The 15,526-nt window shown below is 43.3% G+C and overlaps 2 protein-coding genes across 4 annotated transcripts in view; one reads left to right on the forward strand and one right to left on the reverse strand.

Annotated features, from left to right (window-relative positions):
* TRA2B (transformer 2 beta homolog) overlaps positions 1–3,433 on the reverse strand; it is a 98,449-nt gene extending 95,016 nt beyond the window's left edge. For 2 of the 3 annotated variants that reach the window (XM_029606484.1, XM_029606482.1), the window contains exon 1: positions 3,266–3,432. In XM_029606484.1, coding sequence (XP_029462344.1) covers positions 3,266–3,301 — 36 coding nt within the window. In that variant the 5' untranslated portion in view covers positions 3,302–3,432. Of the gene's footprint in view, positions 1–3,265 lie in introns of all 3 variants that reach the window. The other variant, XM_029606481.1, reaches the window with a different exon arrangement.
* Positions 3,434–3,520: 87 nt separating this feature from the next.
* Positions 3,521–15,526, forward strand: part of COPS8 (COP9 signalosome subunit 8) — a 51,908-nt gene continuing 39,902 nt past the window's right edge. Inside the window, exons 1-3 of the mRNA XM_029606485.1 lie at positions 3,521–3,766; positions 4,996–5,066; positions 11,438–11,486. Coding sequence (XP_029462345.1) covers positions 3,689–3,766; positions 4,996–5,066; positions 11,438–11,486 — 198 coding nt within the window. The 5' untranslated portion in view covers positions 3,521–3,688. The remainder of the gene's footprint in view (positions 3,767–4,995; positions 5,067–11,437; positions 11,487–15,526) is intronic.

A 15,526-nucleotide genomic window follows, 5' to 3' on the forward strand; every position in this document is an offset into this window, starting at 1 on the left:
AATAAAACAAAAATAAGCAAATAGAAAACAGAAGCTTTACTATGGCATTTCTCTCTATTCAATGCGTGTCACTTACTGCACAGTATGCTTTTCCAAGTAACATGAATTTAGCATTACAGCACAGGTAAGCAACCCCCATCTTGGAGTGCCACAAACAAGTCTGGTTTACAAGACATCCATAATGAAAATACATGAGATATTTGGATTTAGGCTCATGGCGAGTTACATTCAAATACAGTATTTCCCCAACCCTAGAGGGTTTACAATCCAAAAGGCAGATCCAATAAGGTGCACTTAGTAGAGAACACAGTTTAACCTGCGGTTATGCGCCCATTTGTTGTGAGCAAATTTTTACTGCCGACACAGGTGCAAAAAAAGTATGAGCACAGAATTGTATGTATTCCTTAGCATCCTCACATGGAAATCTCAAATGAATGAAGGCATTAGCAATTACTAGGGGTTACTAACTTTTCCACAGCCCAGGACTAGACCCTCAAGGATTGAGGTGGGAATGCCCCTCCTCTCCATTTGCCTAAAATCATGAAATATAAAAACATCAATATTATAAAAAAAGAGTAAGAAATGGCTAGCGGCAGGAGAGATGGGAGCTGAGGGGAGAGGCTAGGAAGAGGTCAATATCAAGTGCCAGGCAGGCTTGAAGGAGAGAGAAGAGGGAGTGGGTGGGGGGGATAAGCCACCTCCCTCCTTCAGCAAAATCCTCAGCCTTCCTTACCCCCACTTGCAATTGATCCATGCATCATCCTATCTGCCTCTTCTCCCCTGCTCCCAACCCCAGTTCTCTGCTCAATCGACTTCCTTTCTCTCTCTCATATACCTTGCTCTCTGCTCCCTAGTCCTTCCCATTCATGGTCCTGGTGGTGTGTAGGTCTCTTTGGATTGGAGCAGTGCTGAGCTGGACAGCAGCAGACAAGCGACAGCAGGACTCAACTGTCAAAGGATACCACACACAGCAGCACCAGGTGCAGGCCAGCAGCACTGTGAAGTCAAGGCAGCAGTTTCCACTGCCCTGACTGCAGGCGGATGGCCAACAGTTTCGTTAAGTGGCAGTCACCAGTGGCAAGAGGATGGTCCCAGCTTCCCAGCAGCAGTAGAATAGAAGGCTGAGTTACCAGCAGTGGCTAGCAGGGAGAGGTCAAATAGCAAAAAGGCCAAATTGGGTATTTGGGTTTTTTTTTAAACTTGCTTGCAGCAGACGTTACATCTTTAAGACATAACTTCCAACACAAGTCAGGATCAAAGCATGACTCATTAGCACTCCAGTTGATGGGACCATGGCCCCTGTGGACTACCCCTTTCTGATGCTCATGCCCTACAGCTTTAACATGTGCAAACTCTTGTAGACTCCTGCCTGCGACCTGCCAGCCACTTAAAAGAACATGTAGCTGATTGGAGTGGCAGCTCAGAGCAACAGATATTTTGACTGGCCCCTGGCCACCATATTCTAGCTTTCTGCTACACTTGTAACCAGACACTGTACAAGTGAGGGGAAAACCAGACTATCCAGTTCAAAACTGGGCAGCTGGTCACCCTAGCTATAATCCCCCAATCCATAGAAGTGTGCTAGCTTACCTCATGTTCTCTTGGCACTGAAAACTTGATTCCTAATTCCAAGGTATTGTAAAGTTTTCATGGCTAATAGCAGTCTACCAGCATAAGCTGGAGTTGTGGTGCCCAGACCTGTACTCAGGATTGTGCGCACAAAGCATACTTTCTATGCATAAATCCCAAGAAAAGCCACGGTTCTTTATTTAAGAGCACAAATTGACTTGGGAGCACAAAGCTGTGCCAATTCAAGCTAGTGAGAATTTATGCACAAAACATGTCTTATGTGCAGAAGAAACCGTATTTGTGTATACAAATCACATTTTCTGTGCATAAAATGATTATATTTTCTGTGTGCTAAGCCTTTTCTTTAAGCACGTTTTACATTTATATGCATTTTTTAAACTCCTGATACAACAGCAGACTATGGTTACTGCATCAAGATTAAAAAAAAAACCAAACATTGTATACTAAATTTCAGTGTAGTTTTAACAATCAGCTTATAACATTTATTTATTTGTTTACGGATTTTTATATATCCCCCAAGGATGCACCTGAGGCAGAGAGGTAGTAATGACTTGTCCATAGTCACAAGGAGCAGCAGCAGGATGTTTTGCTCTAATCACTAGGCTGCTTCTCTGCACACTGCCGCCATTGCAGGGGGTACATCTCATGCATATTAATTGTGGATTTCCTGAAAACTAGATCCGTTTGCGCGGAATTGCCAACCCCAAGCTAAAATGTCCCACAGCCTTCTGCCTCGTGCTTTGAAAAGCAGCAATCTGAGTAGAAATAGTAAGATACGGTCAAATTTTTTCGCTCCCGTGGTCAGAATCGTAACAAGGGATTTTATTAAAATCTGACCACAACTGAACCTAAAACGTTTCCCGCTCTGTAGTTCTATTTTTTTGTTATTCTGTAAATTTATCACTGCCCGAAAATCTACTAATACTACGATTCTAAGCAGATTAAGAGCGCGGATATTAAGGAGCGAAGATTTTCTAATTAGATCAGTAACGTGATTTTAGTTAGATTTATGGTATTTTATCTCTAAAGGAAAATTAATCTCAAGCGCGATCTCAAGTTTCCGGAGTTCCTGAAAAGCGCTAAAATTGTTCACAGATCTAACAGGGAAAGCAACACTTTCATTCCCTTTTTACAGAAAAAAAATAAGATATTAACTTTAAGAGCTTCCAGTTGTCCATAGTAATTCCCATACCCATGAAACGCGGTTTCCTAGAACCGCGTGACTCTTCCATTTTGTATCTTTACTAATCCGCCCACATCGCGATCGGCTCCAAGATGGCTACTGGGAGAAGAAGCGGTTATTCACTCAACAGAATCGTCGCCGCCATTTTATAGCGAACAATTTAAGGGTCGGACTCGCGCCCTGCTCTTTCTTAATTCAGAAGGATCAAAAGATTACGCGAAATCCAACTAACGCTACGCATTTTCTAATTATTGCACGTTACCACATCTTCCTGCTCGCCAAAAAAAAAAAAAAAGGCAAATACAAAAAATAGCCTCGCCCGCTTCTGCACTGTCTCAATCTTGCTACCCACCCTCTACAGCAAACCATGAATAAAGAGTCCACATGCAAACTCGGGTCTCTTAAAAAAAAAAAAAAAAAAGGGGCAAAAAATCCCCAGTACTGTCCCTCCTCCTAGCAAACAAGCACGAAACCGAAATAAACCTTATTTACCCTTTCGCCATATTTCTGCTCCCCACTGTCGCTCATTGTTTCGAAGGTATGTTTTCTTTTGTGAGAACTGCTTCTTCCTCGTTCCCGCGCAGAAAGGTAAAAACACGCGCCGCTCCAAAATACGAATGCCTCGACCCAAACTCCTTCCAACCCCTAAAAGGAAATGATGTCACACTACTAACCCCGCCCCCGTACGCAGGCCGATTCTAGCGTGACTACGTCAGTCGGCAACGCTAGAGAACCGGAAGAGGCTCGCCGTAATCATAGAGCGTAGTGTGTACAGGAAGTAGCGTCACTGTGGCGGATGCGGAATTGCCAGTGTGTGTGTGAGAGCTAGGAGGTGGAATTTTCTCTTGAACGGACAAGCATCTCGTTGTTTTGGTCGCTGCTCAGGCTCCAGGTTTCGCTGGCAGCGGTTGGAAGATGCCAGTGGCGGTGATGTCGGAAAACTCCGTCAGCTTCAGGAAGCTCCTGGAACAGTGCGAGGACCAGGAGCTGGAAGTACGTACCGGGGATCAAATGAGGGTGTTGTAATTACACGAGCTCAGAGGGGACCCAGGCCCGGAGCTGAGTGTGAGACCACAGGGCGAGAATGGAGGGAGGCTGTGGGTTCGAAATTTGATAAGGAGAAAGCTAGAAGTTTATGGAGAAATAAGGTGAACAGATTATTTCTCTCCTTTCCTTTGGATGTTAAGGATGCGTTTCTATTGGGTTGTATGCATTCTTGTTTTTTGATTGGCCTAATGGTGCTCAAACCTATTCTAGTGACCCCCATGGCAGTGTGGATTTTCATGATGCGCAAAATGAATTTGTATAAGAGTGATATACAGGATCGCTGATGTCTGAAAATGTATCTCATGCATCTTCATTATAGATATTCAAATATGCAAATGACTGGGGTTACCGGGGCAGGGTTGGGAATGGATGTCAAGCATGATTCTTCCAAAGAGTGAAGTCGTTGCTTTTCCTTTTTTGCATTTAATTTTGTAAGTTTAATGTTTGAGATTGGATAGCACTGGAAAAAGAAGTCCTTGATTTATCTATCGAATAGCTACAGCATGGCAATATGTCCCATGCTTCCCTGGCAATATGCTTCATTCCTGCTCTGGAGAGATGGCCTTTAGGACCTCAATCGTTGTTTCCTCTAAGCTGTGGACATGCACAGAGGTCGTGAACCCAGCACTCTCAGCAAAACAGCATGCACAAGAAATTCTAATATTATTTGCATTGTTCTGGCTTGTAGTACACAGATTTGAACTTGGCTTATAAAAAGTTGCACATAAAGAAAATGTTTGAACAGTCTTTCAAAATATTTGAGGAAATATTGATCTTGATGTTTGTTTAATCCTTTGGCTTTCCTAGGCTACTAGTGGTGGTGCTGGTTATGTTTGTAATAGTTTTGTTTTTAATTCACTTAGTCTGTGGACTTGAGCATTTTAATTTTTCATATACCCAACCACTGCCAGGACAGGAAACCCAAACTTGTGTATCCTGCACCATGGTACTACAATGTGAGCCATGGGACAAGTCCTTTAATGTTGGTTTTTGTAAGATGTGAACACCTTTCCAGTTCAGAACTGGACTGAGATGGTTCAACCTAATTTACATAAATGTTTTCAGATAATGACAACTGTTACTTACTATCTACTTGAGCCACATTGTCCCTTTGTCAGCCCCATAGCAATTTTAATAGCTGTGTAAGCAAAATGAAAATCATGTGTCTATTCTAGGCCCCTGGAGGAATTGCAACGCCTCAGGTTTATGGTCGGCTTTTAGCCTTATATCTGCTTCACAATGACATGTAAGTAATTGCTGCATGTTTCTCCTTTTCATGATGTGTTGATAATATCAAATCATTGAATATAGGCATTGAAAGGAACCTTTAACATTAGGTAAAATTAGAGCTATTAATTATTCATTTTTTAAAGGGGCACACTATTGTTCAATAATTTAGGTTTCTAGAAAGAATCCCTCTGGATAAAAGCTGAGTTAGCTTTCATTGACAGAATCTCCATGCTGCTGCTAGGAGCAACTGCTTGGAGTGCTAGGGTAATTGCCAAGGTTCTTGTGGCCTAGTTATGGCCTCTGTTGGAAACAGGATGCTGGGCTTGATGGACCCTTGGTCTGACCCAGCATGGCAATTTCTTATGTTCTTATGCTGATAGAGATTAGGAAAGCTAACAAAAATTGCAACATGGTAGTGGTGGCTGATTTCAGTTGCCCCAATGTTGACTGGGTAGGTGTCACATCAGTACATACTAGGGAGGTGGTGGAGTTTCTAGATGAAATAGCTGGTGCAGGAACTGACTGGGATGGGGAGTGAGAGAGGGAGCTATGTTGGAACTAGTCCTTAGTGGAATGCATGATTTGGTAAGGGAGGTAATTGTATTGGGGCTGCTTGACTAGTGACCATGGCATGATCAAATTTGGCTTGATGACTAGTGGGAGGATGCTGGGGGAATCTATTGCAATAGCATTTGCAGGGGAGATTACAATAATGTGAGAGAAGTGGTTGGGAGAAGACTGAAAGGAGCAGCTGCAGGGGTCAGGGGTTTGCGATGGCATGGACATTGTTTGGAAGTGCTGTCTTGGAGGCTCGGACTGGATATATTCTATGCATTAAAAAAAAAAAAGCGGAAGGAAGCCAAATGACTGCCGGCATGGTTAAAAGGTGAGGTATGAGAGGCTATTATAGTCAAAAGATCATTCTTCAAAAAATGGAAAAGGGATTTGAATGAAGAAAACAGCATAAGCAATGGCAGGTTAGATGCAAAGCATTGATAAGGAAGACAAAGAGAGAATTTGAAAAGTAGTTTGTCATGGAAGGAAAACTCATACTAAAAATGTTTTCAGCTTCATTTGAAGCAAAAAGCCTGCGAGGGAGTCAGTTGAACTATTAAATGATTGAGGGATAAAAAGGATACTAAGGGAGGACAAAGCCATACTGGAGGAAGATGTAAGGTAGATACTCATGCCAGATTTGATATTTAAAGTTGATGATTTAGAGGAAGTGAAACAAAACTCAATGAACCTGGAAGATGTACTAGGGCAAATTGATAAACTGAAGAGTAGTCATCCCAGAGTGCTAAAAGAATTGGAAAATGAAATTGTGGTCCTGCTATTAGTAACTTGTAAACTATCATTAAAATCAGCTACGGTACCTGAAGATTGGAAGCCAACCAATGTAACACTGGTTTTTAAAAAGAGTTCTAGAGTGACATGGAAACTACAGACCAGTGAGCCCGATGTCAGAGCCAGGAAAAATGGATGAAAGTTTGCTAAAGAAAAAAATTACTGAACATAGATAAACATAGATTAATAGGATAAAGTCAGCATGGATTTACCCAAAAAAAAATCTTGCATCAACAATTTGCTACATTTTTTTGAAGGCATGAATAAACGTGGATAAAGGTGACCTAGTTTATATAGTGTATCTGGATTTTCAGAAAGCATTTGACAAAATAGCTCATGAGACTCTTGAGGAAATAAGTCATGGGATAGGCGGCAGTGTCCTGTTGTAGATTGAGAACTGATTAAAAGAAGACAGCGTAGGCTAAATTATTAATTTTCTCAATGGAGAAAGTGAAAAGTACTAGGACCTCTGTTGTTTAACATATCCATAAATTTTTGCAGATGACACAAAATTATCCAGAGGAGTTAAATCATAAGAGGATTGTGAGAAATTGTAAGAGGACCTTAGACTGGGAGACTGGGCACCAGATGGCATTTAATGTGGACAAGTGCATACTGATGTATGTAAAGAAGAGCAACCCAAACTATAGCTACATAATGCAAGGTTCAACTTTGGGAGTCACCACTCGGGAAAAGGATATTGACGTCATAGTGGATAATATGTTGAATTCCTCTGCTCAATGTGCAGCAGCAGCCAAGAAACCAAATAGGAAAGGAATGGAGAATAAAACAGAGAATATCATAATGCCTCTGTAATGCTCCATGGTGTGATCACACCTTGAGTACTGCTTGCAGTTTTGATCACTGCATCTCAAAAAAAGACACAGCAAAATCAGAAAAGGCACAGAGAAGGGCAACCAAAATGATAAGAGGATGGAACATTTCCCGTATGAGAAGAGACAGCTGAGGAGAGATATGATAGAAGTCTATAAAATAATGAGTGGAGTGGAACCGGTAAATGTGAATTGGTTTATTTACTCTTCCAAAAAGTACAAAGATTAGGGGACATTCAGTGAAATTACTAAGTCATACATTTATGACAAAATAGAAAATATTGTTTCACTCAATGCATAATTAAACTCTGGAATTTATTGCTGGAGGATATGGTGAAAGCATAGCTGGGTTTTAAAAAGGTTTAGACAAGTTCCAGGAAGAAAAGTCCATAAACCATTATTAAGGTGGACTTTGGGAAATCCACTGCTTATCCCTGGGATAAGCAGCATGAAATCTGTCAGCCTTTTGGGATCCTGCCAGGTATAAGCAGCTGAATTAGCCATGCTGTATGGGTACGTCTTCCATGCCACTAGGTGGCAGAGCTCTCAAAGTCTATTAAAGACTTTTAGCTATGTACTCCCTCCCTCCTGTATTGTGACAGGAACACCTCAGGCTCCTCAGTCTGATTTTTTTCTGCGCAACACAGTGCGCGGAGCTCTCGACTTCTCTTTACAAAAACCTATATCATTGTTGCTGTGGATCCCATCAACGTCATTCCTGTAAAGTAGTTGCCCTTGTATGTCTGGCACCAGGTGGTGCTATGTGGCACCAATGGGAAGAGTGTTGTCATACAGATTTTTTGACAACTTGCCTTTTTGTAGTGCATAGCTGGCAGTTTGTGGCCAGTCCAGGCTGTGGCATGGGGCTATGCCCCGGGTGCTGTGATGTTGAGTGCATGAGAATCAGGCACTGCAGTTGCAATATGAGGATTAGGTGCAGGGGCACTACTGTTCTAGTTGCCCTCTAGTGTGTTTCTTTCCTCTTGACTGGTATAACATGTTATGCATCGCAGTTGCCAGTGAGCTGGAATGTCTCTGCTGAGAACCGTTCCTAGTCACTCCATGTTTGAGGTGGATATTGGATCAGTACTTGTCTGGATTCTCCCCATGGAGGAAGATAGGTGTTTTAGGCCCCTTCCCATATTGGCTTTTGCTCTGAATCTTTTTTTCATAGAGAAGCCTCCAGGCAGCAGCTCCTTGCACGTTCATGCATCAGTCCAATTCTCATGTAGATCCCCTTAGAGGAGCTGAGGGATTGGGGCTTGCAGCAATGGTCCACTGGACCGTTTTCGATGGCATCCCTACACTTAATTGCTGTGATGACTTTTCCTGTCTAACTGAGCAGTCACCAGTGACTGGTTTTGTTGCCACTGGAACTTCATAGTTCGACTGGTCCCCACTCTTGCATAGTGTGTGTGTGTGTGTGTATGTTGGGGGGGGGGGGGGTCTAGGATTGGGATGGCCTGGCTCATGTTGTTCTTTCCTGGGCCTTTGGGAATGGGAGATACAGCTGTTGGATTTCCATCCCAGTAAGATGGTGTTTATGTTCCCCATTCTCCTGGGAGTGTGCGGGGGTTTGTTTCTGACTTGTGGCCCCACTTTGTTACCTGCCTATCGAGTAGAAGCACTCACTCCAGTGTTGTACTACTGTGCAGCAGAGCTGTTTCCTGGGAGAGCTATTCTGGATTCGGAATCCCCATAGTGTTGGAGATTCTCTCTCTTGAAAATCTCCCCAGTGATAAATATAGATCCCTTCTGTGTGGGAGTACCTTTTCTGATGCATGATCTGTATATTAATGCAAGCTGTGAAGTTCTGGTGAGAATTTTGTAATGCTTTATTTTGTTTACATGGATATTTACAATATTTATCACTGTATTTAATGTTTAATTTCCTTTACAGGAAGTTTTCTCTTGTCATGCTATTTACTTTATTTCTGATTATCTTGAAGCTTTGATGATATTCTTATATATTTTTATACACCTACATGCTTTTATTTATATGCTGATTTGTTGTTTTACCTTTAGTCCACAATTTGACTGTATTCTATGTTTCATATTAAAGATTTGGTCCCCCTCGATGCAGCTGTCTGAAACACTGTCTGTGTAGGGGCACTGTTAGTTTCTCTTCACTGCAGAGTGGATTTGTTATTAATATATAATAAACTCACTATTTTGAACAGCAATAAAAGGTGGACTAGAAAGAAGATTTGTTCCCTTACCCCTGGGATCTTTACTCAACACTGTGGTTTCGGCTTCTGCACCCCTACTGTATTCTTGTTTCTGTGCCATCTGCCCTGAGAAGTCAGATCTTTTCTTGTAGTTGTTCGGCAGATAGGGTCTGCCACAGATCTTGATGCTTTTTGCCACTATTTCTTCCAGGCATTGCTTGGTTTCTATGCATGTTGTCATTCTTGGCCATTCATCGGGCGTAACTATGCACGTGAAATCTGTTATTCCATCTTCAGATGCTAGCTACTTGCAGTTTTCCTTCTGGAGAGCTTTCTATCCTCAGATTGGTTTTAGGCTGTCTTGACACCATAGGAAAACTGTGCGGTTGCTATCAGAGGTTTTTGTTTCCCTCTCTGTTTGTGCTTTGTGCCCTTTCCTGTGCAGGAGGTCCAGGGCCTTCTGGTACTTGTCAGAATTCACTGTGTGGAAACTCTGATTATATTGCTTTTTTTGTGTTGCAAACCACGCTTCTCGCCCTGTGTTCATATCTCACTCCGCCTAAGGTACCTATGCTACACAACAGGGTTTTTGGCTCTGTCTGTCCTCTGTGTAATGATTGTGTGAGCCCTTGTGCCATAGAGAGGTTACAGCCTATTAGGCAAACTACTAGGCCCTTGCCGACAGTTGGTGAACACACCCTGATCTGGGACAAGAGCTTTGCCTAAACCAGCTCTGTTCCCTGCAGGTTGAGCCCTTGGGTTCCAGGGGACAGCAGGACTTAAGTGGGTCCTGAGGGCAGTCAATGAGAGAGAGTCCCGAGACGAGTGAAGGTCGGGGCAGACAGCATTCAAAGAGATACCGGTTGTGGACCAAGGGTCAGAGCAGGCAGGGTGCAGTCAGGGATTGTGGCAATGGTTGGGCCCAGGCGGCAGGCAAGAGCAGTCACCATCCATAACAAAAATCAGATCCAGAAAGGCTGGAAGGGTTCAGAATAAGGATGAAGCAAGGCTGGACAGCTCAGGAAAAGCAGCATGTGCTGCTTAGGGAGCAAGGGGACCTGTTGCTGAGGTGCCAGCTGGGTACTTGGCTGGGGTTTAAACCTGCAGGCTGCACTGACAATATCTCGCCCCTGCCATGTGGCCCTTATCTTCTGGTGTGTACTGTATGTGCACGCCTAAGGAGGACTGAAGCAAGAGCAAGATGGTGGCATCAATGCCATATTGGAGGCAGCCGATTGTCAGGATCATCCAGCAGCATTCTGAGGTAAGTGCAGCCAGTCAAACTTAACACTCTGGCTCTCTTTGAGGTGTAGAACCCAACTCTTCTCCCTCCTAGACCCTATTGTAGGTCAGCTGCCACACAAGCAAAAGGGAGAAAGGTGGTACCTTTGGCACTATGGTGTTTATCCTGTTTGTTCTTGTTCTGGCAGTCTGTAGCTTGGGAGTCACTCGTGTGAGGATTGCTATCCTGCTGTCCTCCGAGAAAGCAATGTTGCTTACCTGTATCAGGTGTTCTCCAAGCACAGCAGGATGTCTGTCCTCAGAATTCCCTCCCACACCACCCGAGAGTTGGCTTCTCCATGTATTAGCAATATTATGGCCTGAGGAGCTCTGCCTAGGGGGCAGGGAGACTACAGCTGCATATGCTCAGTAGAACATGCCAAAAGCTTTAGAATCTTTGAGATCAAAGTTCCATGGTGTGGACTCCATTGGATGATGTCACTTGTGTGAGGACTGACATCCTGCTGTTCTCGGAGAACAGGTTACAGGTAAGCAACTGCTTTCCACAGGTCTCTGCGGCCTTTCTGTACAGTGTTCCACCACCATCAACCTGCCCACAGATGTGTTAACATTCAGCCTTTTAGGCCTTTTCTTGTTTAATTTTCAAAACTATAATTGACTATTGCAGTCAATTATAGTTTCCGTTTCTTTAGGTTTTTTTTTTTTCTAAATGTGCTGAAATAGAAGTTATTTGATTACATTTGATTGAATTTAAATTGGATTTTTCTTTAATTTTGAGATTTGTATGTTTTATTTAGGGATAATGCACGATATCTTTGGAAAAGAATTCCCCCTGCTATTAGATCTGTGAGTACCTATTTATTTATATTTTTATTATTTTCACTTTATCAGCAACACTAAAACTCCAGTGAAACAATCATACTCTTAAAACTTATTGATATAGAATGTTAACATCACAAACTACTTATCAGAATTCAAAGAGCTCAATGACGTTAATTAAAAGAAACAGAAATAGTGTAGCCAAAACAACCCTTACAGCCTCATCTCTTCCCGCTCACCTTCATATGATGATATAAACTGGTAGAGAAATCTGTTCAAACTTGAAGCAGAGTAAAAAAAATAATAGAAACATAAAGCTCAGCACTGCAATGAGAAAATGACATAGTCAATCTTGATTTGTTAGTGAAATACATTTTAACTTCATATTAGGTTGCAGAAGCCGAATGTAACAAACAGCAAGCCTGTTAATCTGGATCACAGCACTTTGTTGCAGATTCAGTTCAGATTTTCCATTCTGTAACCAACACTCCCTGCAGTTTACAGGGTTTTGCAGCTGCTTATCCAGGGGAGGACACTACACAAGCAACTGAGAGGATAGGATCAGGCCTGCAAGAGTGTCTAGTAGTAAATTACTACAGATGCCTCTGTCTCTAGAAAGATAACTTTGAACCTGTATTCCAGAAATACGCTAAGGGACCCCGAGAGGCAGAGCCCTTCCAAAATGAATGTGTTGGCTAGTACTCTCCCCAACCAATCTATTTTCATAGAAACACCTGAATTTTAAATGCTACTCACATAGAGAGAGGTAGAATGATTCCTATAATCTGGTTATCAGCAAGGTGAACTGAATCCTCCATTTTTCTGAGGAACCTGCATCCACAGGAGTGGAATACCTCCTGACCTCTGTTCCAGAGAGGTCACTTTAAATCTGCATGCCTGAGAGAGGAATCTGCATCTAAAGATGTGAAATAGCATCCAAAGCATCTCAAGCTTTCCCTGAGAGCTAAAACCTGATAAAGCAATAGTCGTTATATATACCTCTGTACATATGTTTTCTGAGTTTGGAACCTAGTTTCAGTTAACTGAGTTTTTTGAATGTATCCCTTAAAGTGTTCCCATACACCTGTTTTAATGTATTCCGCCCCAGAGGCGACTGTTCAGTTCCATGTAAACCGGTGCGATATGTATTGTATACAGGATCATCGGTATATGAAAATACATAAATAAATAAATATCCCCTGGAGTTCCATCCAATCTTCCCAGAGTGCAATTTTGGATCTACCATCTAAAAAGAGGTGAGCTGCACCGTGCTTGACAGACATTCATTCATTGTCCACAGAATGACATTTGGATCTACTGCTTAGACAGAGATGAGATGAGATGTAAAATAACGGATTGCAGGGGCAGGCCAGTGCCTGATCAAGCATCCCTGAAGTATGAGTTGATTAAGACAGTAGAAATGCTGAAGCAAAACTGGATGTTCATGTCTTTGTTTTCCTGTCAACCTAAAGAGTGTGTCTGAAGCTGTAGTTTACCTGCTACTAACAGAAAAAGAAAAGGCTTCGTGTATGTCACCAAAGTAATTAATTAGAAATAGCGAGGTGACATTAAAAATTTCAACAAGCGGGCCTTCAGTTGGGAGGCCGAGACAAAGCTTACTCTGTGAGGGCTATGGTAGCGTCGGTGGCCCGCTTACAGGCGGTTCCTATTGCTGAAATCTGCAGGGCTGCGATGTGGAGTTTTCTGCATACTTTCGTGGCCCATTACTGCTTGGACGAGGATGGTCAGCAAGATAGTAACTTCGGCCAATATGTCCTTCGCAATATGTCTTCCAGGCTTAAACCCAACTCTTCCTACCTAAGGCTCTTCGTTTGGGACCAGGCTGTACCCTGGTCTTCCCAACCGCACCGCAGTTGTTTTGGTGCTTCAGAATTGAGCAAGCAAAGGCAGCAGATGTTCCCCACTCTCACAAAAAGGGTGATCAAAGAAATACTAACATTGTTATATATTAGTTTTCACATAGAGCACTCTGAGGTCCTGGTGGCTTCTAGAAAACTTTTTATTAGAAAGTCCTATGGGCTGAAGTGGAGGAGTTTTTCCGTGTGGTATAAGCAGAAAGCACTAGATCCGTTGTTCTGCCCCTCACAAAAACTGCTTGATTACCTCCTGCACCTGTCTGAGGCTGGCTTAAAAACTATCTCCATTAGGGTCCATCTCGGTGCAATTGGCGCTTATCACCATGGTGTAGAGGGTACGGCCATCTCTGTACAGCCCATAGTTGTACGCTTCATGTGGGGCCTGCTTCAGTTGAAGCCTCCCCTAAGGTCTCCCGCTGTGTCTTGGGACCTCAACGTGGTGCTCGTGCAGCTGATGAAAGCTCCTTTTGAGCCGCTGCATACCTGTGATCTGAAGTACCTGACATGGAAGATCATATTTTTGCTGATGGTTACTTCAGCATACAGGGTCAGCAAGCTTCAGGCCTTAGTGACTTATCCACCTTACACTATGTTTTATCATGATAGAGTGGTCCTACGTACGCACCCCAAGTTCCTGCCTAAGGTGGTGTCTGATTTCCATCTTAATCAGTCAGTCATTCTACCAATGTTCTTTCCTAGTCCCATTTGCACCAAGGCGAACAAGCCCTGCACAGTTTGGATTGCAAGAGAGCCTTAGCCTTCTAACTGGAGCAGACAGAAGCCCATAGACAGTCCATCCAACCTTTTGTTTCTTTTGATAGAAATAGGTTGGGAGTTGCTGTTGCCAAATTGACACTGTCCAATTGGCTAGCAAATTGCATCTCCTTGAGTTATGCCCAGGCGGGTCTGCATCTTGCGGGTCATGTCAAGATTAATTTCTCAGAGCCATGGCAACAACGGTGGCCAACTTGTGAGCAGTACCTGTAGAGGAGATCTGCAAGGCTGCGACATGGAGTCCTCTCCACACATTCTCATCACACTACTGTCTGGATAGGAATGGCCGACGTGACAGGTTTGGCCAGTCTGTCCTCCAGAATCTCTGAGAGATAGAACCCAACCCTTCCTACTTAGGGCCCATTGTTTGGGTTCAGGCTGTCTCTCCCTCTGTTACCTACAGCACTGTTGTGGTGGTTCTCGTTAGCACCTGGTTGGTGCTTTTTGGTCCCATTTTGTGTTGGGAGCATAGGGATTCACCCATGTGTGAAGACTACCATCCTGCTTGTCCTAGGAGAAAGCAGAGTTGCTTACCTGTAACAGATGTTTTCCTAGGACAGCAGGATGTTAATCCTCACGACACCTGCCCGCCACCCCGAGGAGTTGGGTTTCTCCTTTGTTTGTTGTTTTATTTTATCATAATTCTATGTTATGAGACTGAAGAGGGACCCCTGTGAGGCCGCGCGGATTAGGGCATGCTGGGCATGCTCACTGTGCCTAGTCAAAGTTCTAGAAACTTTGAAATAAGTTTTCTGTGCCAGGCTCCGTCAGTTATAGAAAGTTCTTCAGATTTATGGTGAAATACAAGCATTATCAATGTAAAGTACTTCCCTTTGGCCTGTCAGCATCTTTGAGAGTTTTCACAAAGTAGCTAGCGGTGGTAGTGCCACAGTTATGTTGACTGGGTGTCTGCGTATTCTCTTACCTGTATGTCTGGCTAGTGACAGGCTCAACGCGGTTGGGGATTTTAGAGTTCCTTGGAAAGTCTATCTAGCTTCTCCAGTCCCTGGAGTTCCTTATCAACTTTGCCAAATTGAGACTTACTCAATTCATAGGTGCCTGGTTAGACTCTGTACAAGAGTGAGCATCCCCCCGCAATGGGAGGATTGCAGTACTTGAGGGCCTTAGTGCAGAGCCCCCTTCAGTGAGAGCAGTCTTGGTCTTCCTTGGTCACATGGCAACTGCAATGTATGTAGTTCCTACAATTCTGACAAACACGAGATGCCTGTAGTGGGGCCTTTGAAGTCAGTGGACCAATTAAGTAGTCCATTGACCCATCCGATATTGGTGACTATTGGAATGAAAACATCCCTGTGATGGTGGTTGAAACACAGTCCTGAGTGTGGGTCTCCCTCTGCTGATTTTGCCTCTTCAGGTTTCTCTATTCACCAAGGCCTCCATCAGGGGATGGAGGAC

This window comes from Rhinatrema bivittatum, chromosome 6 (genome assembly GCF_901001135.1).
Source record: "Rhinatrema bivittatum chromosome 6, aRhiBiv1.1, whole genome shotgun sequence".
Lineage (NCBI taxonomy): Eukaryota > Metazoa > Chordata > Amphibia > Gymnophiona > Rhinatrematidae > Rhinatrema > Rhinatrema bivittatum.